At 35.2% G+C, this 26,861-nt stretch overlaps 2 protein-coding genes and 1 long non-coding RNA gene across 7 annotated transcripts in view; 2 read left to right on the top strand and 1 right to left on the bottom strand.

Annotated features, from left to right (window-relative positions):
• The window catches only part of LOC132160315 (CD48 antigen-like), a 79,804-nt gene extending 61,263 nt beyond the window's left edge, over nucleotides 1-18,541 (bottom strand). Inside the window, exons 1-3 of one of the 2 annotated variants that reach the window (XM_059570082.1) lie at nucleotides 18,441-18,541; nucleotides 17,838-18,164; nucleotides 17,050-17,384 (exon numbers count right to left, since the gene is read on the bottom strand). In XM_059570082.1, the coding sequence (XP_059426065.1) occupies nucleotides 17,053-17,384; nucleotides 17,838-18,164; nucleotides 18,441-18,480 (699 nt within the window). In that variant the 5' untranslated portion in view covers nucleotides 18,481-18,541 and the 3' untranslated portion in view covers nucleotides 17,050-17,052. Of the gene's footprint in view, nucleotides 1-17,049; nucleotides 17,385-17,837; nucleotides 18,165-18,440 lie in introns of those variants that run through there. The other variant, XM_059570080.1, reaches the window with a different exon arrangement.
• LOC132160252 (uncharacterized) overlaps nucleotides 1-26,861 on the top strand; it is an 849,275-nt gene that overhangs the window by 140,705 nt on the left and 681,709 nt on the right. The window lies entirely within an intron of this gene.
• LOC132159078 (uncharacterized) lies at nucleotides 287-1,690 on the top strand. The gene is made up of 2 exons (XR_009437770.1): nucleotides 287-651; nucleotides 1,361-1,690. It is a non-coding gene; the product is annotated as an uncharacterized LOC132159078 (long non-coding RNA).

The following is a 26,861-nucleotide window of genomic DNA, read 5'->3' as shown; positions in this document are numbered from 1 at the left end:
TGGTTTTTATACTGTACAAACTGTATATTCTATGGCCCTTCACCAACCCTACACCTAACCCTAACCCTCACAGGAAACTTTGTGCATTTTTAATTTCTCAAAAAAAAACTCATTCTGTATGATTTATAAGCATTTTGAAAAATGGGGACATGGGTTATTTCCTCATAAGTCACCCTCTCCTTGTAATACCTGTGTCATACCCATGTCATTATACAGAGTTGTGTCCTGATATGTCACAAAAACAAGAGCACACACACACACACACACAGAGGTCAGGGTTCGGGGCCTTGCTCAAGGGTCTCACATCAGTCATGGTATTAAAGGTGGAAGAGAGCACTGTACATTCACTTCTCTCAACTTCAATCCCTGGTAACAGATAAAAAATAATGTAATGAAATATTTCCAGCTTCATATGTTGCTTAAAAATACATTTCTTTCATCAAACTACACATATTTGTGTGAACGGCCTTCAAAGAAGAAGAAGCCCTGTGTCTCCAGATCGTGTAATAACAACATCCACCAGCAGAGGAGATCATGGACCGGAAGAGAAGAGAGAAAACAACACACACCATGAGACATGATCACACAAGAGCTGTCCTTCAGATATTATATATCATCTCAAAACAGAGGATTTAATAACCTTCACTATGAGTTCAGTGAGGAAACTGAGCTGCTATATAACAAGTCTGCTGATATTTCCTCATCAAACACAGATCACTGAATAATACACTCAGATTTTCACAGGAGCTTCTAGTGATGATGATCAGATCAGATCATGTGGTGATCACAGAACTAAAATATTTTAGGCCTTTGACATGTTCGGTCACTAGTTGGTGCTCAAGCAGGTCTTAAGGAGAGATGTACTGTCTGTACACCATTAGACTGAGTTCAGATGACTGAATCTGAAGATTAAAAACATTCTGACATGAAGATTGGCGATTTATAATAATTAATTTTGATATTGTATAATGATCAACTCTCTGTGTGTGATGTTTGACCTTTTGACCTTTAGTCTAAATCATTCACACAGTGACATTAAACTGTCAATAATCAACTGTAAATGGTTCAAAATTGATATAACATCGAGTTCAAAAGAGTAATCCTGCAGAAGAGAGTCATATTGAGTCATCAGGATTCATTTTTCTGAGTCAACACAGATGATCCTGATCCTGAACAAGCTCTCATTATCTCTGTAATGTTCTGTCATTCTAAACAAATGTGATATATCGACATGTTATGTAAAGCAGATCTGAATGCTATTGTTTAATATTAAAAACAATATTTCAAATGCACTGGTGAGTTTCTTCTCTTGTTTTCTGACTCCGTGTCTCTCTCACATGTTCAGACGCATAAACAGAAGAATCAGGATCTTTTCGGCTCCTGAGAGCTTCAGTTTCTGAAAGCACTGTTTATCAGCATTTGTTTTAACAGATACTCATTAAATCACACTGTGTTTGAAGGTTAACGTATCTCTGTACACTTACAGTTCTTCTCTCTCATATAATTTTAAATTATCACTTGCTAATATATTCACATAAAATAGCTGTTTTGTTGATGTGAATGATTCAGATTGTTGTACTGAACTCATCTCTTGCTGAAATCTTCTCTTGTGGTGATTCAGTGACTGATGAAGCTGATGTCTGTGGTTTAGTCGGTGTGTGGAGTTTGATGATGGTTTGTAGGAGGAAAACCACTGGATCAAACAATGATTTTAAGATCTGAACACAGTAAAGATACTTCATCAGACCAAACATCTCTGGATCATAGAGTTCAACAGACATGTATGAAAAAAATAGTCATGATAAAGATGAAACTAGATCAAAGTGGAAGACAAACTGAAGAAATGATGAATGTTCACACATTTATTTTGTGATCGTGGTACTGTGTTCAGTTGTGTCTTCTCATTTCACACTCATCTTTTTTTTTTCTTTTGAACTGTTGAACAGTATGTTTTCAGCAAACACACCCGCAGACATGATGAGGCTAATTTTTGTCATCTTTTAAAATAATTTTTCTGGTTTGAATATGTACTCACTAAAGGTTTCTCTTTCTTGATCGTCCTTATTTATTTTATTTTTGCAATAAAAGGACTAGTAGTTTTTGTGGTATATTCTTGTTAAAAGTGTTTGCTATATGGACAATTGTAATTATAATAGACTGAAAAAATGGTATGAAATGGAATGTTATTGATTCTAAAGTAGAATATTATATGTTGGGATGAAGTATATTTGATCAATGAGACAAATGTGACCATATGTGATGCATTGATCTAATCTTGAAAGATGATGTAAGATATAATTCACTTTGGGAAATAGCATCTGATAAATGCATCAGTGTAAAAATAAAACCAAATTAAAAAGTAACAGAAGGACTGAGCTGACAGACAGCAGAACAGAAGTATGTTGTGTTGGGGTTTTGTCCCAGATCACAATAATAAGGCTGAAGAATAAATTGTGTTTATTTGAATGCTTTTGATTTGTATTATTTGAACTTGCTTCTGTATTTGAACAAAATGTATGTTTTGTTAATGTAAGCTACTTAGATTCAGATCTCTTACTGAAATCTTCTCTTGTGGTGATTCAGTGACTGGTGAAGCTGATGTCACTGGTTTAGTTGCTCTGGTGAGACTCGTTTTGTGGAGAGAAGAAAACCACTGGACCAAAACGAACGAAATGAAAAAAAAAGGACAAGGACAAGCTGCAGGACAATGGAGATACTTGATACTTGATCAGGCCAAACATCTGTGGATCAAGGGGTTAAGAGACATGAATATATATTAAAAAAAATGTGTTAAAATAGTCGTGATGAGAGATAAAGATCAACCAAGAGCAGAGTGGAAAATAAACTGAAGATATGACTGATTCTCACACATTTATTTTTGCGTCCGAGCGACTGTGGTCAGCCGATTTTCTTCTTAGCTTCGCATTTCACACTCACTTGTTTTTCACTCGTGGTCAACATCTTCCTAGAACTGATTAAGAGAGTATTTTCAGCAGAAACACCCACATACATGATGAGAACAATGTTTGTCATCTTAAAAAAACAACAAAATAATTATATATATATATATATGAAAGGTGACAAACGTTGTTAGTTCCATGAATACAGAGGCTCATCCTGTATAGATCTCTATTCTCAATGGTTATCTTGGTCTTTTTGGCTGCTCATGTGAAAGCTAGACACTTTATTCGGAATCCATTTGAACACTTTTTATACCTGATATTTCAATAGTTAACACTTTTTATATTAGATTTCAGTATTTATAAAGCAAGAGATGAATGATGGTACAAATGCATATGATGCGATGTTTGATACTCTTTTTTTTCTCTCCAAAGATCAGGAAAGAGGCCTAAAGAATATATTTAAAGAATCTAACAAAGCATGTGTATTTAACATTGTTCAGAAACAGGTTTTATATATATATATATATATATATATATATATATACACACTCACCTAAAGGATTATTAGGAACACCTGTTCAGTTTCTCATTAATGCAATTATCTAATCAACCAATCACAAGGCAGTTGCTTCAATGCATTTAGGTGTGTGGTCCTGGTCAAGACAATCTCCTGAACTCCAAACTGAATATCAGAATGGGAAAGAAAGGTGATGTAAGCAATTTTGAGAGTGGCATGGTTGTTGGTGCCAGACGGGGCGGTCTGAGTATTTTACAATCTGCTCAGTTACTGGGATTTTCACGCACAACCATTTCCAGGGTTTACAAAGAATGGTGTGAAAAGGGAAAAACATCCAGTATGCGGCAGTCCTGTGGGCGAAAATGCCTTGTTGATGCTAGAGGTCAGAGGAGAATGGGCCCACTGATTCAAGCTGATAGAAGAGCAACTTTGACTGAAATAACCACTGGTTACAACCGAGGTATGCAGCAAAGCATTTGTGAAGCCACAACACGCACAACCTTGAGGCGGATGGGCTACAACAGCAGAAGACCCCACCGGGTACCACTCATCTCCACTACAAATAGGAAAAATAGGCTACAATTTGCACGAGCTCACCAAAATTGGACAGTTGAAGACTGGAAAAATGTTGCCTAGTCTGATGAGTCTCGATTTCTGTTGAGGCATTCAGATGGTAGAGTCAGAATTTGGCGTAAACAGAATGAGAACATGGATCCATCATGCCTTGTTACCACTGTGCAGGCTGCTGGTGGTGGTGTAATGGTGTGGGGGATGTTTTCTTGGCACACTTTAGGTCCCTTAGTGCCAATTAGGCATCGTTTAAATGCCACGGCCTACCTGAGCATTGTTTCTGACCATGTCCATCCCTTTATGACCACCATGTATCCATCCTCTGATGACTACTTCCAGCAGGATAATGCACCATGTCACAAAGCTCGAATCATTTCAAATTGGTTTCTTGAACATCACAATGAGTTCACTGGACTTAAATGCCCCCACAGTCACCAGATCTCAACCCAATAGAGCATCTTTGGGATGTGGCTGAATGTGCCCTGGATGTGCATCCCACAAATCTCCATCAACTGCAAGATGCTATCCTATCAATATAGGCAAACATTTCTAAAGAATGCTTTCAGCACCTTGTTGAATCAATGCCACATAGAATTAAGACAGTTCTGAAGGCGAAAGGGGGTCAAACACAGTATTAGTATGGTGTTCCTAATAATCCTGTAGGTGAGTGTGTATATATATATATATATATATATATATATATATATATATATATATATATATATATATATATATATATATATATATAATACAGATGCATACCCACTTTTTAAGAACTTTTTCATTATAAAATATTATGTGTGACAGAGGAGCTGTTAGTGAAATAACATGTTTATCCAGTAGGTGGCGCTCCAGCAGTTTCATCTGTATCAGCAGAGACACACAGGACTGACAAAAATATTGATATTAACACAAACATGCTCAAAAGCCATTTATTATTATCCATTAATATCACATTTTTAACTTGGATAATTTTATAACGTTTGACCTTTTGACCTTGTTTTTATTATGACATTAATGTTCATGAAAATGAACAATAATAATTATATTTAATATAAGTACATTTGAAACAACTTGTGTCTATACATTCATTCTTGTTAAAAAGCAGGTGTGTGTTAGCCTACACTGAAATTCAAACATCTTCACAACAACCCTGCTGATGAGAGATTCTATAACCATGGGGCAGTTATATGGCTTTCCTCATACATACAATTGAAAACTATTCAGGTGTGAGCTGAGAACATGAGTTGAAAGGAGATGATCTGAATGTAATGAACGAGGAGGAGGGGATGAGTTCAACAACATAAGACCCGCCCACCAGTGTCAATCACTCTGACATCATCAACATTCAGCTCCAGCTTCAACACAAACATGTTTCTGCTTTTACGAGCCTCTAGAATATGTCCAGTGAAAGTAAGAAATACATCTGGGTGTGTTGAGCTTTTTAAATTGCTTTTAAAAAGCTTATTTGATTTTAGATGAAGCAAAAAAAAAAAAAACATGCATTTGTTATATTTTTAGTATATTAAATTTTTTTATCCAGTTTTTTTTTTTTTTTTTTTTTTTATTAAATATGTTGTTCAATGATATGTTCCAAAGTTAATGTTTCTCATCCACAAATCTCAGTCAGATCTGACAGGCAGATTGTATATGCAGTTGAATATGAGCTGTAACTGAATATGATAAGATATAGTTGGGGAGAACACATAAAATAAAATAATTTTCTAGTTGTGTGACTGAAATTGGGCCTATAAAATCAGATTTTGTTTAATTATTCAGAGAATTAAATAGTTAAGCATAATACTAACTACTACTCATAATAATAATGGCTGTGTCATATTGAAATATGATGTTTTAAAATATTTTTATTACATTTAGTTTTTATTGTTTTACGGTTTAAAAGTACCATCTAGACTTTTATTTTAAAAAGTGCTGCCATGAAAAGAACTTTAAATGCACTTCATCTTCTTCAGCACACGATGGCAGTAGAAGAAAATAGAAATATGAAATGTTAGTAAGTGAGATATGATCCCTGTCTTTCATTATAATGTGCAAATTGTGCAAAAAAATATTTAAAAACGGGTAAAGATGTTTAGAATTACCATTTACAATTAACCATTACTATTTTAAATAATTTAAAATAATTCACTTTTCTATTACATGTTAAATCTGTTCTTAACTTTTAGCTCATCATCAAAGAACAAACAAACAAACAAAAAACACCATATATTTCAGATTTGAATAAGCAGAACAACTGTTTTCAGTGAAGAATAAGTGAAAAACCAAACATTACAAGATAAATATATCAACATGATTGTCAATCAGTATAAAAATGATCAAAGAAGCAAAGTGTTAATTAACATATTTTCCACATATCATCTCCTAAAGGACTGAAATATCAGAGTGAGGAGCGATTTTCATATTCAGTCACAAGAGAGAGATACAGCAGCTTCATCAGGAGAGAGAAAGAGAAAGAGACCGAGTATGAGCTCTGCATTTATCCCATCCACACACACACACACACACACCGTATGAGGATTCTGGGGTTATGAGCCTTGCTCAAGGGTCTCACATCAGTCATGGTATTAAAGGTGGAAGAGAGCACTGTACATTCACTCCTCTCACCTTCAATCCCTACATTATAAAATATAATTTAATGAAATATTTCCAGCTTCATATGTTGCTAGGAAAGACATTTCTTTCATCAAACTACACATATTTGTGTGAATGGCCTTCAAAGAAGAAGAAGCCCTGTGTCTCCAGATCGTGTAATAACAACATCCACCAGCAGAGGAGATCATGGACCGGAAGAGAAGAGAGAAAACAACACACACCATGAGACATGATCACACAAGAGCTGTCCTTCAGATATTATATATCATCTCAAAACAGAGGATTTAATAACCTTCACTATGAGTTCAGTGAGGAAACTGAGCTGCTATATAACAAGTCTGCTGATATTTCCTCATCAAACACAGATTACTGAATAATACACTCAGATTTTCACAGGAGCTTCTAGTGATGATGATCAGATCAGATCATGTGGTGATCACAGAACTAAAATATTTTAGGCCTTTGACATGTTCGGTCACTAGTTGGTGCTCAAGCAGGTCTTAAGGAGAGATGTACTGTCTGTACACCATTAGACTGAGTTCAGATGACTGAATCTGAAGATTAAAAACATTCTGACATGAAGATTGGTGATTTATAATAATTAATTTTGATATTGTATAATGATCAACTGTCTGTGTGTGATGTTTGACCTTTTGACCTTTAGTCTAAATCATTCACACAGTGACATTAAACTGTCAAAAATAATTGTAAATGGTTTGAAATGTAGTATTAAATTATTCAAAAGAGTAATCCTGCAGAAGAGAGTCATATTGAGTCATCAGGATTCATTCTCTCTTCAGTCAACACAGATGATCCTGATCCTGAACAAGCTCTCATTATCTCTGTAATGTTCTGTCATTTTAAACAAATGTGATACAACAAGATTTGATTCACCACTGAATTTTTTTAAATGCACTGGTGAGTTTCTTCTCTGGTTTTCTCACTCCGTCTCTCTCTCACATGTTCACACACATAAACACAGAAGAATCAGTATCTTTTTGGCTCCTGAGAGCTTCAGTTTCTGAAAGCACTGTTTCTGTTTTAGCAGAAGCGCATTAAATCACACTGTGTTTAAAGTTTAAAGTGCCTCTGCACTCACAGCTCCTCTCTCTTATCATTCAGATTGTTGTACTGAACTTATCTCTTGCTGAAATCTTCTCTTGTGGTGATTCAGTGACTGATGAAGCTGATGTCTGTGGTTTAGTCGGTGTGTGGAGTTTGATGATGGTTTGTGGGAAGAGAAAAACCCCTGGATCAAACAATGATTATAACATCTGAACAAAGTGGAGATACTTGATCAGACCAAACATATGTGCATCATGTGGTTAAACAGACATGAATGTGAAAATGTGTTAAAATAGTCGTGATGAGAGATAAAGATCAACCAAGAGCAGAGTGGAAAATAAACTGAAGATGTGACTGATGTTCACACATTTATTTTTGTGACCGTGTGACTGTGGTCAGCTGTTTTTCTTCTCAGTTTCTCATTTCACACTCATGTTTCTTTTTTTTTTCACTTGTGGTCAACATCTTCCTAGAACTGTTTAACAGTATGTTTTCAGCAGAAACACCCGCAGACATGATGAGGTTAATGTTTGTCACCTTTTAAAATACATTTTCAAAGTTTGAATTCACTACAAGTTTTCTCTCTTATGATCATCCTTTTCATGCAAGTCATACTTATTTTATTTTAGTTTTGCAATAAAAAGCCTAGTAGTATCTGCTGTACTTTCCTAATAAAAGTGTGTGCTAAATTAACAATTGTAAGTATAATAGAATGAAAAAAATAATGCAGATTCAGAAGGGTTTATTTCAAATTACATAATGAAATGGAGTGGATGTCATTAGAAAGTAGTGATTCTAATGGCAAGGAAGTAGGATATTGTATTTTGGGATGCAGTATATTTGATCAAATATGAAGCAAACACGACCATGCAAGATGCACTGATTTAATCTTCAAGACTCCATACAGTTGATGTTAGATGTTACTTTGAAAAAAGTACCTGTTAAATGCAATGTTAAAGTAAAACCAAATCAGCGAGTAACAGAAGGCAAGAGTTGAGTGACAGCAGAACAGAAGCATGTTGTGTTTGGTCAGTGTTTCTAAACCGAATGGTCTTTTTGCCCAGATCACAATAATGAGGTTGAAGAATAAATATCCAGATATGTAGGATATATTTGAATATAGAACAAGAGCTGTTGGTGAAATAACAAGTTTGTCCAGTAGGTAAAGCTCCATGAGGTTCATCTGTATCAGACACTCACGACTGTCTGTATACCATTACTACAGTAACATCTGAAGGAATACAAACATACACACACACACACACACACACACACACACACAAAGCACTTAGGTAGCATTTAGGTTCTAGAAAGTTAATAACACTTAAACAGAATCAGAGTTCGATCACTATCTCATGAATACACCTCCTCATCCTCCTCTTGAACTCTCTGAAAGAAAACAAACACTATCAAATTGCTCAATCTCATGCTGAAAATCACTTCTTGTGGTTATTCAGTGACTGATGCGGCTGTTGTCACTGGTTTAGTTGCTCTGTGGAGTTTCTTTGTGGTTTGTGGAGAGCAGAAAACCACTGGACCAAAACCAAACTACACCAAACACCAGCTTTACAAGCTGAAGGACAATAGAGATACTTGATCGGGCCAGACATTTGTGCATCATGGGGTTAAACAGAAATGAAAAATGAATAATAAAAAATAAAAAAAACATTTTGCATTAGTCATTATGAGAGATAAAGATCAAACTAGAGCAGAGTATATAAATATAAATACAGGAATATAAACTGAAGAACTGACTGATGCTCACACATTTATTTTTGTGATTTTTTTTTTTTCACTCGTGGTCAACATCTTCCTAGAACTGATTAACAGTGTGTTTTCAGCAGAAACACCAGCAACCATTTCCTAGATAAAAGTGTCTGTTAAATAAATACATGTAACTAAATGCATAATCCAGGAGCAATATGAAGTGATTTTGTTTTATAACATAAAAAGCAGTGGATGCTGGATGTTATTGGATGTTATAGTGGGACATCATGTATAGATGCTATTCTCAGTGGTTATATTTATATTTTTGGGTGCTCATGTGAAAGCTACTTAAAAACACTGTTTATACATAAGATGTCAATAGATTTGAACAGATTTTATGTTAGATTTCTTATGAAGCAAGAGATGAATGATGGTACAAATGCATATGTTGTGATGTGCTAACTCTTATTTTAGAGGTCAAGAAAGAGGCCTTGAGGATATTTTTTAAGAATACATAAAAGCATGTTTATTTAACATTGTACAGAAATAGGTTACAGTAAATGTATATATGAAATATATACTTTGTAAAGAAAGAAAGTAAATAACTAAATAATATCAACAGTGAGAGGAGCTGATAGTGAAATAACATGTTTATCCAGTAGGATTCATCTTTATCAGCAGAGACACACAGCCCTATATTGAAAATTACAAACAGAAACAAAAACACTGGGCTAATGTTATAATGTTTGACCTTTATTTAATACCATATTAACATTAAAAAACTTGTAAATACTACAAAACACAAATAAAAGTACATTAGGAAAAGGAGTATGAGAAGCATTAATTTACCTGTGATTAACATCTTACTTATACTACTCTCCCTCCACTTGAAGATATTTTGAAAAATGTTGGTATCCGAACAGTTGATGGTAACCAATGACTTCCATAGTAGGGGGAAAAAAAATACTGTAGAAGTCAATGGTTACCATCAACTTTTCAGATACCAACATTTTTCAAAATATCACTTATTTCACATATCACTTTTGTGTTCAACAGAAGTAAGAAACTCATACAGGTTTGGAACAAGTGGAGGGAGAGTAAATGATAACAGAATGTCCATTCTTGAAGTGAACTGATCCATTAATAAAAATGTTATTGTTGTTGAATATATTGTAAATTTAACCTACTGAATCCTAGCTTGACAAATGTACATTTCTATGTGAGAAAAAAATGTGAGAACTTTTTTTAACATAATTTTGTCATTTGCAGTATATTCAAAATGATATTGTTTTTCTGTCTTATTTTATTCTGTACATTTATTTGCTGCTGCAATTTAAGGCCTTAACCCCATTTATGGGGAAACCATATACACTGAAAAAAACAATAAGTAAATTTACTTAATTTTTAGTTTTTGCACAAGCATTTTTAAAGTAAATTTAACACATTTTGAAATGAAGTAAATCTACTTAACTAAGTTAAGTAAAAATAAAAAAAAACGAATAAGTACATGTAACTTGACCTGTTAAATTTTATTGAGTAAATTTAAATTAAAGCATTTAGCAGACATTTTTATCCAAAGCGTCTTACAGTGTATTCAGGCTAACAATTTTCACCTATCATGTGGAATCAAACCCCCAAACTTGCGCTTGCTAATGCAATATTCAACCACTGAGCTACAGGAACACTTCAAGATCTTGTGAAAAATAAGTGAAAATTTCACTTACAAATCTGATATAATTAAGTAAAATCAGTTGTTATTTTAAATATTTTGGAAAAGTAATTTGGAAAAGTTTTTACACTAATAAAAAACCTGAAACAAATTTCTAAATGTATTTTTTTTTCAAAACAGTTTTATCAAATGAGGGTAAATAAGTCTCTCACTTCTGTCCCTTTAAACCAGTTTACAGCAAAGACAGCACGAAGGACTGGATTCATGTGATAAATATTCTGCAATTAAGAAAACAGACAAAAGAAATTGCACTGTAAAACCCGATAAGTAAACTTAACTCATACCGTTTGAGTAAACAGATTGCCTTGATTTAAACCATGTAAGTTTTAAAACTTTGCATTCAAGTAATTAAGTGATTAACTAAGTGCTGATTGAGCATTAGTGATGAACAGCTGCTGTTAACAAACAGAATCACTGAAGAAAAGAGAAACACAAGAACTACTACAACTGACTTCATACACAGTCTTAGATGAAATCAACTGAAATAAAATACATGAAATCTCTCAAGATCTGATTAAACAACCCCACAAACAGCATCACCAGCTCCACTTATTAATAACCAGACTGACTTTATTTCTGTCAGATGTGTACAGAAGATCTTATTGAGAATGAACTAAGGTTTAGATTAGGGCTGGGCGATATATCGAACGATATGATCATGCGCATCTAATCAGTAAAGCTGCTTCCGTGATCACCGCTAAAATCGCCATCACATAATTGGAGTGGCATTTAATAGACAGCAGAAGTGGGACTTTCAAGTCACAAGCAAGTCTTCAAGTCGTATTCAAGTCCTCAAAGGGTTAAATCTAAAGAGATAATCAAGTGACTAATTAAATTATGATTTTACATTAGTGATGAACTTCTGCTGTTAACAATCAACATCACTGAAGTAAAGCGAAACACAAGAACTACAACTGAATTTAGCCACAGCCTTCAACTGAAAAAAAAAAAAAAAAAAAACACTATGCCACCATAATTGTGGTCAGGGTTTGCTTTAGGTAGTGTCTTGACCCTTTTACTAATTCAAAGCAATTTGATTCAAAACAATTTCAATATTGTTTTCGCAACAAACATATATGCATTGCTGAATCAAACCTTGAAGTGACAGATGATCTTATGCTTTTTCTGCTTATAACTCATGTTGACTTGGACATCGTGAGATAGTCTTCTTGGGATTGTTGACTGACATTCAGCTTTTACCAGAGTTGGGACTTTCAAGTCACAAGCAAGTCTTCAAGTCATATCCCAAGTCCTCAAAGGGTTAAAGTTAATGAGATAATTAAGTGATTAAGTGATGATTGTGCATTAATGATGAAAACCTGCTATTCTTGAGAATTACAGAGGATCAGATGTTGATGTTTTATTGGTTAAAGTGATGCAACCATAATGGAGATCAGTGTTTGCTTTAGTGGGGCTCTTGACCCTTGACTGTCACGTTAGATCTCTTAAGTAAGTGCATACAAAATTTGAAAAACTATACTCTGCAGACACACACAGACATCAAGAACCAGCATATGACTCTCAACAGTGGTGACAATCAACAAAATGTTGAATGCTGGGTAAAACCTTAGTAAAAATTCCCGTCATGCACTGCAGTATGAAAAATTGTCACCACTATTTAGAATCGTGTGATAAGTGTGTTTGTCTAAAAACATGAATTGATTGTCTCCTTTTGTGTCTTTCAACATTGAAGCATTGTGATTTTTTTTTTTTACTTCAGTTAAGTCATAGCTGATTGTCAGTTAGTGATGGGATTTATGGCTCTTTGAGGGGATCCGGATCTTCGCGATCCGTTCCTTTCAAAGAGCCGTTCAAAAGAACGGCTCTTTTGGCTCTTTTTAAATATTTAGTCAGTTTTAAGAAGCCAGCTCGGGGGCATCTCAGTTTATACTGGAAATAATCACTGGGAGGAATGATGAGGTGAGATTTGTAGTCAAATAATTAAAACTCAGATATCACACACCAATATCTGAGTTTGAATTATTCTGAAATATTATTACCTCATTTGTCATGTGTGGACTATATTCCATAGGGTTGCACAAATCCCTCTGCTTAGACAGTGACATCACTATTTTGGATTTACCTTTAGTACAAAGTGTGTGTGTGTGTGTGTGTAAAGCTACGTTGACTTATGTTATTCATACAATACCTACTCACAAATAAACATCAAAAACAAAGCCAGCTGCAATGAATTTCTGTGCAAAACAGCTTTTACTACAAACACTTTCACACAAGAACATTGTTATCACACAAGAACATTTTGATAGAAAACTAAAAATATTTAAAGTAGATAAAATTCTAATAAATAAAATGGAAATGTCTACATACTACTGTAAACTTTGCAAATAGGACATCAGCCCCTTCAAGTCAATGAACAATAACAAAGTAGGCTGCAATGAATGTCTGTGACAGCTGACAATGACAGAGGCACGCAGGGTTTTTTTTCCACTGGAGTCCTACTCACGTGAAGGATGCGTGCACAACTAATAACTAATATCATCACGCTATAAAGGGTTTGCCTGCGCTGGGTGCGCCCCTCCCCCACAACTGTTCTGTCTCGCGGAGGAGCTCATTTGTGTGCATCTGTGTGAAACACGCATAGGAAAAAAGAACGACAGAAAGAACGGCTCCCCTCCAGCCGCGACTCGGCTCCCATCGTTCATGTTTATGAGCCGTTCAAAAGAATCGGTTCGTTCGCGAACGTCACAACTCTAGTGTCAGTCTACTACTTTTTTTCATTTGAAGGCTGTGGCTAAATTCAGTTGTAGTTCTTGTGTTTCTCTTTACTTCAGTGATGTTGATTGTTAACAGCAGATGTTCATCATTAATGCACAATCATCATTTAATTAGTCACTTAATTATCTCTTTAGCTTTAACCCTTTGAGGACTTGAATATGACTTGAAGACTTGCTTGTGACTTGAAAGTCTCACCTCTGATAGACAGAGCCGTAGATCGCTGACAAGCCACGCCATATCGCGTTCATTATCGAAGGCGATTCATCTGCGATAATGAACGCGATATGGCGTGGCTTGTCAGCGATCTACGGCTCTGTCTATTAAATGCCACTCCAATTATAAGCAGGTGATGGAGATTTTAGCGGTGATCACGGAAGCAGCTTTACTGATTAGATGCGCATGATCCATAGGCGTCGATTTCGATGATGATGATGATGATGAGGAATGGATCAAGTTTTAGTCAAAATGCCTGATGTAGATTGGATGGATGCATGTTGTTGTGAATTGAGAGAAGTCAGATCATGGTGTGATAGTCAATAGTGTTCATGTGCTACACGTATTTTTGCTTTTTCAATCTTGATAAAATTTGTAGTGCTTAAGTTGTGTTGTGTCTAGATATGGTAAATTGTACTGGGAATTAAATCAAATTATTACATGGCTTGGTTGAATTCCACTGTAGAATGAAGTCTGTTATTTCTTGATAATAACACCGTTGCCATGAAAAACAGAGCGTTGCTATGGACGCGGCAGGATTCTAATCGTAGAGACGGAACTATTTTCTTTAGCGGAAGCAATACAATCGTGTTTAAATCAATAAACTCTTTTTTAAATCAATATTTTGTGTCAAATTATTGATTTATTTGGTGGGTAGCCATGTAATAAGCGGGATAATGTAGAGCGAGGCACGATTTTGGGTTAGATTTTTTTCCCCGTTTTCAGTGGTTATAACAAAGCATCATGAAAGAGAAATTTGGTAATCATTGTTTAGGTACATTAAACCACGTCATGGCCATGTCATATTGTCAACATGGTACTTATATGATGATATGAAGCAGATTAGTGGGTCATATATCATATGTCTAATGCTTTGTACGGCTTTCTTCTTCATAAAACGAGTCGGACATCATCACATTTTTGTATACATTTTTATTTATTTACATTAATAAGATACAGGACGTCTTTCAAAACATGACCTGCGCGAAAGAGAAAAAAAAAAATGCATCATTGTACCCACCACTTCTGAAAATGCACTTCTGAATGCGTCTCTGTCCCCACCACATTTCAAACCAAACTGACGCCCATGGCATGATCATATCGTTTGATATATCGCCCAGCCCTAGTTTAGATGTTGATTTATTGTTTCATTTGAAGTAACCATGTTAGAGATCAGTGTTTGCTTTAGTTGGGCTCTTGACCCTTGATTTCGGTTTTAGTCTTTTTTACTTCTTCTATGCCAATAAAGTAAGTGAAATTTTCACTTATTTTTCACAAGATCTTGAAGTGTTCCTGTAGCTCAGTGGTTGAATATTGCATTAGCAAGCGCAAGTTTGGGGGTTTGATTCCACATGATAGGTGAAAATTGTTAGCCTGAATACACTGTAAGACGCTTTGGATAAAAATGTCTGCTAAATGCTTTAATTTAAATTTACTCAATAAAATTTAACAGGTCAAGTTACATGTACTTATTGGTTTTTTTTTTTTTTTACTTAACTTAGTTAAGTAGATTTACTTCATTTCCAAATGTTAAATTTACTTAATTAACTAAATTTAAAAAATGCTTGTGCAAAAACTTGCCAAATAAAAATTAAGTAAATTTACTTATTATTTTTTTCCGTGTAGGCCAGATGGGCTGATTTTGTCCAAAACAAAATTTCTATCCCCAGAACAAAATCCAAATCCAGGCCTGGCCAACTCCCCTGCAAAGATTAGATCCAACACAAATCAAAGACACCAGAGGACGCTAAACAAGGTTTCAGAGTTACTAGACAATTTCAGGTATGTGAGTTTTGATCAGGGTTGGAGCTAAACTCTGCAGGACTGTGGGCCTCCAGGACTGGCCCTAAGGTGTCCTGCTCATTGGCATCACTGCAAAAAACCCAATTTTAAACCTTTATTTTTAAGAGTGCTATGTCTTAATCAGATTTATGCACACTGTATTCACATTTGTATTATGTGATTCCATCTTCTGTCCTGTATTTGAGGTGTAAGAAACTACTAACCCAAAATAAAAATCAGATTTTCATCCGGAGTTGATCAACGTCGCACCCCTGCGTATACCACATTATCCTGCTCTTTAACCCTCTGAAAGAAAACACAGATGCATGTTAACACCTTATTTATCAAGAACTTTACTCTTTATCTATCATCCTCCTCATTCTCCCAAAAACATTTTAACGTGTCTATATTTCTTGGTTGTAAAAACTTTGCTTTTTTGCTTTATTGTTAATCTACAGACATACTGTACCAGATTGTATCCACTCTTGCACATACAGTATCAGCAGAAACTAGTTATGAATTACCATGAGATTGTGTCTAAAAAAATGGATGTAATATTTCAGTATTTCTGTCTCTCTAAATAAATAAATACATTTTAATTCCTTATAATATAGCATTTCCACATTTTGGGTTAGCATGTATATCTGATATATATATAAAAGTAACAGAGTTTGTGATGTGACAATAATGTAGTGCCTTTAAATGATGGTTTGTGTGACCCTACAATACTAAACCAATCAGAGCAGAAGATAAAGGGACACTGAAATACATCTACTGCTTTTATAAATATCTGTTGTGGTGCTAGTTTGTGTAAATCATTAAACACACAAATGCACACCTAAATATCACTCAGTGCTGAAATAAAACTGAGACACACCATAAAAATACATAAAAGAGCTTACCGATTTATGTCTTTTGTAGAATGTAGGATCAGCATAAGTGATCTCCCTGTCATAGGTCTGAACTGTTTCATAATAACAGAAACAAAACAACCCATGAAATTACATTTAAGCACAATTTTACCTTAATTCTATATAGCTTTATAAAAACCATAAGTTATTATTGCCTTCTTGGTCAGTTTTTCTGTGTTTGCTGCAGATGCAGAAGATCCCAACTGCAGCTACGATCAACATAAATCCACCACCTCCAGCAGCAGCAGCAGCAGAGATCCACACTATCAGAGATACAGAGTCTGGAGGATGTGAAGGAGAGTGTTGTTAGTGTGAGTGAATGTGTTCATAAACATAAAATATTATCACAGATGTACCTGCACATGTGTGACACAGTTCATTGCTGAGATGTTGAGTCTGGTTTCTGATGGTTTTGTTGATCACACAGCTGTAGGAATCATCCAGACACTCAATCTCCAGAGGAAGAGAGAGACTGATGCTGAGATCAGACACACTGATGCTGGACAATAAACTGTTTCCTTTGTACCAGGAGAGAGTCACATCACTCACATTCACCACTGAACACAACAATGAACAATTCTGCTGTGATGAAGATGAATTTTGTGAAGAGTGGCTGATGACAGGAACAGACAGACCAGCTGGAAAAAGAGAATAAATCTAATTAACACTAAGTAAGACAGTTTGATGTGTTGAGTTTAACACACACAGAGGTCCGTGCTGATAGTCTTGATCTACACACCTTTATAAAGGGTTGATGTTTAAAATGCAAGTATCAGTATCAGAACTGAGCTAAAATTAATTACATTAAAATGTATTCCCAAAAATATTATTCTCCTCACAAGATCACATACAAAATATTTTCTTTTAGATATGGTGGAAGTAGTCATGACTTTTGGAAAAGAAACCGAAATGACATTATTCTGTGGTGATGATGTATATTTTCTGTTGTACAATTTAATATAATTATTTACGTTTTCAAGAACAAATACAACTCTTACTACATCATTTTTGTAGAGATATTTTGTTGTCAGATATTATTAGTAGAATAAATTACACTAAAATGAGTGACTGTGTAAAGTGTTTTAACTCACCGTAGACAGTGAGATTGAATGTGTTTAGTGGCTTCTTTGTGTTGGTGCTGGTTACTGTATAATGTCCAGAGTCTGTGGTTCTGGTGTCTCTGATGATCAGAGATCCAGTCTGATCCATCTTCAGTCTGTCTCTGAATCTCCCAGCAACAGCATCCTCATAAACTGTTTTCTTTTCGGTTTGTCTGTTGATTCGAGCTATGAGAATTGTGTTGGTGTTGTGTATAAAGCTCCACTGTATCTCATTAATTGTATTAACATCAGGGTTTAGCGTGACTGATTCTCCCTCCATCACTGACTCTGACTTCACTGCATCATCACCAAACACACCTGATCAACAAACAGAATATCTACTCAGAATATGAAGATTTAGCCAAACACATTTGATATTTTTGTCATTTTGAAAGTAATTAAAATTTTTTTATTGCCAAGCTGGTCCTTTCTTCACAAATTTCAATGTTCACTTACTGAAATGGCCAGAAAGGGTTGGTTAAGTCTGATAAAACTTACAAAATTGAAGGCAAGTATAAATGTTATAAAAAAGATAAATGATGGAAATAAAAGGATAATGTGCAGGTGAACAAACTTAAGCCATAAAATACTTACCAGCCAGACTCCATGAGAATAAGAACAAGAAAATAAACATTTTATTTAATACAATCAGTCTTGCTGCTCTTGAAAATTTGAATTATACTATCGGTCTGTAGTGAAGGGGTTGAGTGAAATTCTGCAGTGAGTGTCAATAAACTCCTCCAGTAGCTCCTCCCACACAGACAGACCCATTTTACTGATTAAGTTTAAAAACAGTTATTACTGACTTAGATTCTCCTGAATTTAATATTTTTAGATTGTTATATGCTTAATTAGTCTATCGGTTCATTCCTTTTGGATCGTGACACATAAAAGTTTTTGCTCCTTTATTGAAAATAATTCCAAACTAAACCAAAGCAGAGCCACAGTAAATGTTACTCCACATAAACCATCTTCCCAAATTTAGGTAATTGTCATCTTTACTGATAATTGTTTTTAGCATTTAATGTGATACATTTATTATTTGTGTTGGTAATGTTATGTAATCGAATAGGTTCCATAAAAACAACTGTGTGAATGTGTCTGAAAAGTGGAAAACAGCAATGAAGAACTGAAATTGCTGCATTCCTTTTATTTGGATGCTTTTTGGGAATTTTTTCCTTGGAAGTTTGCTACGTCTGTATTTCTGTAATCTGACACACTCACTTCAGTACATGAATCTTTTTTAATTGCCACTGACCTAAAGGTTTATATATGTTTTATTAATAGAAAATGTTTAAATTATGTTTTTATGAGTTCACATTCTGTTCTTTCTAAATCAAGAGTGTCGTTTTGAGAAGTCCTCTTCAGTCGGTGAAGGGAGGAGCTACTAAAGGAGTTTATTTACACTCACCGCTGAGTTTTACTAAACTACTTCGCTACAGACCGACAGCTTCATTCACTTTTTTACGAAACATTCAACATTATCAGACCTGTGTCAGGACACAACTATTATCAAAGTTCTGTTATGAAACTGTTTCGTGAACTGCTGAAAAAAATGTTTCTTTTCATCTGTCTGTGCTCATGGAGTCTGGCTGGTGAGTATTTCAATGGTTTCTGTTCACTTTGTTCACCATTTTTACACAAATAAAATTCTGGAATTTATTATTTTCAGCATTAATTTGGCCTCTATTATATTCAAGCTGTATGAGAATAATATACTCAGAAACGTCTGTTTTGATGCTGCTGTCCCTTTCAATTAAATTAGTGAAGTGATGGTGTTTTTCTTGTCATGACAACTTTTTAAATACTTTTGAAATGACAAAAAGGATAAATGTGGTAAATCTTCATATTCTGAGTAGATATTCTGTTTGTTGATCAGGTGTGTTTGGTGATGATGCAGTGAAGTCAGAGTCAGTGATGGAGGGAGAATCAGTCACGCTAAACCCTGATGTTAATACAATTAATGAGATACAGTGGAGCTTTATACACAACACCAACACAATTCTCATAGCTCGAATCAACAGACAAACCGAAAAGAAAACAGTTTATGAGGATGCTGTTGCTGGGAGATTCAGAGACAGACTGAAGATGGATCAGACTGGATCTCTGATCATCAGAGACACCAGAACCACAGACTTTGGACATTATACAGTAACCAGCACCAACACAAAGAAACCACTCAACACATTCAATCTCACTGTCTACGGTGAGTAGAATGTTTATATAGGCTTTATCTTTTAACTGTCATAGATATTAAAATCAGTCTTAATTTCTATGGCTAGTAGAATATTTACCCTGTTTGCTGCTATGGGTGTTTCTTTAATTGACTTTTTTTTTCAACTTTAATGGTCAGTTCCTTTATATAAAAGCTTGATTGGAAAGGAAGCATAATAATAATAAAAAAAAGTATTCTTTGAGATTTACTTTAAAATTTGTATGCTTTATTTTCAAATCATGTCTCATAATTCATCTCAGGTTTTCAGTGACAGTGTTGCCTGCTTGCTAAACCTTCTTTCTAGATCAGATTTTTTTAAATGCTTTGCTTTCTCTACTTCTCCATTTATTTTCATTTTCTCATGTTTTCTAGCTCGTCTGTCTATTCCTGTCATCAGCAGAGACTGTCCTTCATCATCATCACAGCAGAATTGTTCATTGTTGTGTTCAGTGGTGAATGTGAGTGATGTGACTCTCTCCTGGTACAAAGGAAACAGTTTATTGTCCAGCATCAGTGTGTCTGATCTCAGCATCAGTCTCTCTCTACCTTTGGAGGTGGAATATCAGGATAAAAACAGCTACACCTGTGTGCTCAACAATCCCATCAGAAACCAGACCACACATCTGGACATCAGTGAAGTCTGTCACACATGTTCAGGTATGTCATCATAGTATGTTTTTCCACAAAATTGAATTAATGATATTTCTGTTTCAGCATTGTTCTTTTTTTCAGAAAATTGTTTCTGGTGCTGTGGTTTTAATGAAGCTGTTATCCGATTGGCTCTCTCTGCTCTGGTGGGCGTGGTTACTGTGGCTGTTCTTGTTTATGACATCAGATCTAGAAGTCTTCAACAGAAGAGAGAGCAGACATCAAGCTCTGATTAATATCTTTTGATACTATTGACTATCAGTTGTTCCTATCTAGATTAAAATGTTTTGTGGGGCTAATAGACTCAGTCCTGAATTGGTTTAAATCTTATTTTAAATTCACTACCTTCGTTACCTCTCAAATGGACTATTGTAACTCTTTGTATTGTGGCATCTCAAAGTCCCAGGTCGCTCATTTACAGTTGGTCCAAAATGCAGCAGCCAAATTTCTAAAGCAAGCTCTTCAATGGCTCCCAGTTCATTTTAGGATAAGTTTAAAAATTCTCTTATTTGTTTACAAGTATCTACACAACCTTGCCACACGTTAACCATCCGAACTTCTGCATTCCTATAACCCCACTAGAGATTTAAGATCAGGTAATCAAAACATACTTATGATTCCTTGCACAAGGTTGAAACGCAGAGGACTCAGAGCTACTCCATCTCTATTGGTTTTTAAATCTCTTCTGAAAACCAATGTTCCTTAGGTTTTTCATGTTGATGATGTTTGAATATGTTAAGTTTTGAGCATTTTTATGTGTATGTTTTTTTTTTCATGTACAGTATTTTGGTCAGTCTTGTGACTGTTTTTAAATGTGCTTTATGCATAAAGAACTAGTGGAGTTTTTGAATGACTGTGTATATTATTGCAGGAAATCCTAAGTAAATAGCATTCATGAATAAATGTAATTAAGCTGAATATTAATACATTTTATTAAATGTAAATTCTCATTTCAAATGTATTTATATATATATAGTTTTTTGGTTTTATTTTGGTGCGCATCAGTCGTCCATGAGGGGCTGATGCGCTGTTTTGTGTTTATTTTATTATTAAAGTTCCATTTGATTGTCTGCCTGTTCCCGCCTCCTTCTTCCTGATTAATTACATGATGTGGTGATTAATTAATCCAATTAATCGCACATCAAATTTGGAAAAATTACATTGAAAAGATCATTTAAAGTCATTGTTGTGCAAAGCATCAAACAGAGTAGGTTCAGCGTACAAAAAGTATGTTCAGCAAGAAAAAGGTTTGTTTAATCAAATTTATTACATATAGCTACTCTTTTCTGACCATGTGAGTAAATGATGACAGAATTGTCATTTTTAGTTGGATGAACTATAACTTTATTAATTTATTTTCTTAATAGTATTATTACAATGAAAATATTAAATTATTTCTTTAATGAAATGATACTCTAATAATAACCTAAAACTGCCAGAAGGTGATGGTAAATGTCTTAATGATTAAGTCATCATGTCATTTATTCATTCATTTGACTTGTTCAAATGGCTGATTCATTCAGGAGTGAAGTAAATGGTTCTTTATGAATGGTTCATTGATTCATTAGGCTTGTTTAACTTGAAGCAGGTCATCACCATCAGACCGATCGATGTTTGACATCAAAGAACCACAAGAGCTTTAGAGAGCAGGCGACTCCTTGTGCTTTTGAATCTCTCTCGTGGTACTTTGATGTCATACACCGATCGGTCTGTTCAGCACCACTTTAAAGCCAACGCGAATATGGCCAATGGTTTAACACGCCAAATGGTTCACCCAATTCATTTAAAACGTGGATTAAGAAATGAAATGCCACTGTGAGTTGCTCAGGGATGAACAGTTATGATTTGTCTTTATATTTTGGTTCGCAAAATTGAGCAAAACAGACAACATTGTGTCTGAAATAACACAATATTAACTTCTTAATGAACTGTTGTATAAGATGAGTACCACATTTGCACTCGTGTGATATTGCACTTAGCCTATACAGCTTGTGTGATATTTCTTAACTATGTGATGTAAATATCAGACAAAATTTAAAACAGGGGCATTTTGCCCCATACCCTTTTTTATGGATATTCTATAGGCTCCATCACACAGTAAGTTGTTGCTTTGCCTCATATTAGTCATCAATTGACTGTATGACATGTCTTTGGCGGGGCAATTGTGTCAACTGCGTTAATAATTTTAATGCATTATCTTTCTCGATAATTAATTAATCTAATTAACACGTTATATTAACAGCCCTAATATAGGTAGATAGCTAGATAGATTAGATTCAATTTTATTGTCATTACACATGTAAGTTACAAGGCAATGAAATGCAGTTAGCATCTAACCAGAAGTGCAATAAGCAGTAAGTACAGAATATACCGTGTGTATACAATTGTACAAATGTACAATAAATATACAGATAAGGCAGTACTATGGACATAATTTACAGATTTTAAATACTGTCAGCATGATATACAGATAGGTGTACTGTGAGCATACTATACAGATGGAATATGTAATAAGTGTATGTACACTATAAGCAGAAACTATGAACATATGAACATCATTTACACTAGTGCAATGGACAGTAAAAAGTGCAAAGAAAAATATTTCAGTGTGCAAATGGATTACTCAGTATTCTGGGATGAACAGGCAGTAGTGCAAGTAATAACAAGGTAACTTTTATTTGCTTGTTTGTAAACTGATGATGATGAGGAGGGGTGAGGTGTGTGTACGGTGGTGGGGGGGGGGGGTCAGAGGGCAGAGTTTAGTAAGGAGACAGCTGTAGGGAAAAAGCTTTTTCTGAGTCTGCTGGTCCTTGTCCAGAGGCTCCTAAATCACCTCTGAAAGGGCTGGAAGTTAAACAGTATATGGTCAGGGTGAGAGGAGTCCTTAAGGTTGCTGCGAGCATGACTTAGACAGCGTATTCTTTGGATATCCTCAATAGCAGGAAGTGGTGTCCTTGTGATCAGTTGGGCAGTTTTCACCACCCTCTGCAGTGCCTTGCGGTCAACAGCTAAGCAGTTCCCATACCAGACTGTAATACAACAGCTGGTTCTTCTTCAGTGTCCTGAGGAATAAGAGGTGCTGGTAAGCCTTCTTGACCAGGCTGGAGGTGTTTGTGGTGCAGGACAGGTCCAGGAGATGGTGGTTCACAGGATCTTGAAGCTGGAGACACGTTCAACAACCATCCTGTTAATGTGGATGGGTCATGCATGCTTCCTTTCTTCTTCCTGAGCTCCTTTGTCTTGTTGGTGGTAAGGAGCAGGTTGTTGTCAGCGCACCATGTGGCCAGGTGCTGTACCTCCACCCTGTAGGCAGTCTCATCCTTTACTCTGATGAGGCCAAAGAATTTACAAAATCCAAATATGACAAGGCTAACTAACCTTTGAACATATTGATTGTAAAATATCATAACTGAGGAGAAGCTTAGGTAAATCAAACTAAAGAGATCAATGGAAAGAGCACAAACAGTCTTATCGGAGTTGAACTTCTAGTCCTTCTGAGAGAGAGAGAGAGAGAGAGAGAGAGAGGATTTGAATTTTAACAAAACTTTTATTAAAGAAAAAAACCTAATCACAATACAATCCTACAGCACAGTAAAAAATTCCACATATATAAAAAGTGCACACACACACACTCATATATATATATATATGTATTATAATATAAATGGCTATAATATATATATATTCCCCGGGCGCCGCAGCATAAATGGCTGCCCACTGCTCTGGGTGTGTGCTCACAGTGTGTGTGTGTGTTCACTGCTCTGTGTGTGTGCATTTCGGATGGGTTAAATGCAGAGCACAAATTCTGAGTATGGGTCACCATACTTGGCTGAATGTCACTTCACTATATATATATATATATATATATATATATATATATATATATATATATATATATATATATATATATAAACAGAACACGGAGCACAGAGCCTCATTACAACACCAAATACATTCAAAAGCAACAAAATCACCAATAGACTTATAATACAGAAAATCAACAATAACTCTTGACTTCACCAAGTTTGAAAACATATCTACTACATTCTGATTTACATTCGGTTCTATTTTATTTGTCCTGCTTGTATAAATGGCCAGTTTTGTTTGGCCTAGAACAAAATTCAGCAGTTGACAAACAAGTCTTTTTTTCCTCACATATTTGAACCCCAAAATAAAAGTTTCCAGAGAAAAAGTCTCATTACAACTCCTGAAAACATTGCTTACAACTAGAAATAAAGGTCGCAATCGACAACAGTTTGTAAAAGCATGAAAAATGGTTTCTATATCAGAGCAAAAAGGACAAACAGAAGCAACCTCTTTAAAACTGAAATAAATGAATTAACTGCAACAGCACCATGCAAAATTATCCATTGCAAATCAACTGTTCTCTTAGTAAACGGTGGTTTATATAAGGATCTCCTCTCAGGTTTTGTGCTTTCATCCACTTAAAAAAAATGTTAACTTTCAGTGTCTCAACTAGTTTGAAAGTTGACTCAACTAGATTATTTGTCCTCTAAACGTAAAAAAATGTGTTGACTCAATTCAATAGCAATATCACGTTCTCAACATCACTTATCGCGAGATCTCGTCATTCTCGTGAAGGCTGTTGCAGACAGAACGGTCGTCAGCCATTGTATTGTAAAGTAAAAGTTTATCTATGTATATTGAAATTATTTATATTCATTTTTTGCGAAAATAATTGGACGGATACAATTAAATAGCTGACAATGAAGTCTTTTTATAATAATTCCTGAAAAAAAAATGGTCAACTCTGTTCTGGTGTTCATTGTTATTTCACACATTGTATTAAATAAATATATACAACCAGTAAATGTGTATGCATATCATATACGTTACAGAATATCGAATACAAAATTTATTCAGCTTGGTATGTACATATTTACATCTAATTAAGAGCAAGTACTATATATTTAATGTTACAGTATAATTTGTGATTTATCTAATATGTTACATAAGATCTACACTACAAAATATGCTACATACTACTCAACTACATAAAGTATATACATAAGAAAAAATCTTAAATTCATAATATAATATGAACAGAAAGTGTCCATTCATACCGCTGACAGATAGACACCCATGTAAACGTTTTAATAGTACATGTCTAGCTTGTCTTTCATTGATGCTATGAAGGCATCATCTCGCCAGATCCTCTGTATTGTGCAATCTGAAGTCACACAAATGTAGACCAGTAACTGCAAGCTGACCTTGTACCTGCCAGTAGTACTTATGGGTCTCTTTAAGTTTGGTTATTCCTCTTTGAATTTCCACAAACGGAACCTGAGCAATGTTTTCAGCAGAGGTGCTTTTTACCTCCACTAGTCCAAACTGGAATTTTTCAGATGGATCGTGGACTCGTCCATCTGGACTAGCTCCCAGATGTGGTACTTCTGGGTTGATAATAAAGCCACATGGTAGGACACTAACACTGGTTGTCTCAGAATATTTTCTCAAAATATCTGGCTCAAGTTCAAGGCCACGTTTCATAGCACTTGTCTGCCTTGTGCCTTTAACGATTCTTGTGGACAATGACTGACTAAGGTGAATCCCCAACCACATGACAAACCTCCCGGAACCTGCTTGCAGTAACCCTTGATTTCAGAATTTGTCCCCAAGCAGTGCATTTTGACTGTAGTCTTGTGGCCTCTTCAATCTGGCAAGCTGAGCTATGGGTAACCTTTATAGACTCCAGATGAAGTACTTGATGGTGTGTGGGCACAAATTTAAAATTACAGCCAAACTCATAACCAAGCACAGGTAGTGGGGGAAAATTAACATCAGGAACACCTGCAGCTATAGAGGGACATTGGTAAGAAAGTGGACTGCCACGAGGTACAGGATCAAATTGTGAGGGGACCAACTCTACTTTTGACATACCCTATAGTATGTGTGCCAGCATAGGCTTGGGATTTATACGATTTAGTTTTGCACCAGAAGCCAAGACATCAGCATCTGGAAAGGGACCTAAAGAAATCAAACACAAATTATGAGTCATGAAGACATAAAGCTGTAGCTGTGCGCACACACACAAACAAACAGAAACAAACAAACAAAACACACACACACACACATAAACAGAGTTGTGAATTACCCATGTAAGCCTTGTATAGGGTAGACTTGATTCCAGT

Source organism: Carassius carassius, chromosome 16 (assembly GCF_963082965.1).
Source record: "Carassius carassius chromosome 16, fCarCar2.1, whole genome shotgun sequence".
Classification (NCBI taxonomy): Eukaryota; Metazoa; Chordata; class Actinopteri; order Cypriniformes; family Cyprinidae; genus Carassius; species Carassius carassius.
The sequence above is the reverse complement of the archived record's forward strand: the minus strand, read 5'-3'. Positions and strand labels throughout refer to the sequence as shown.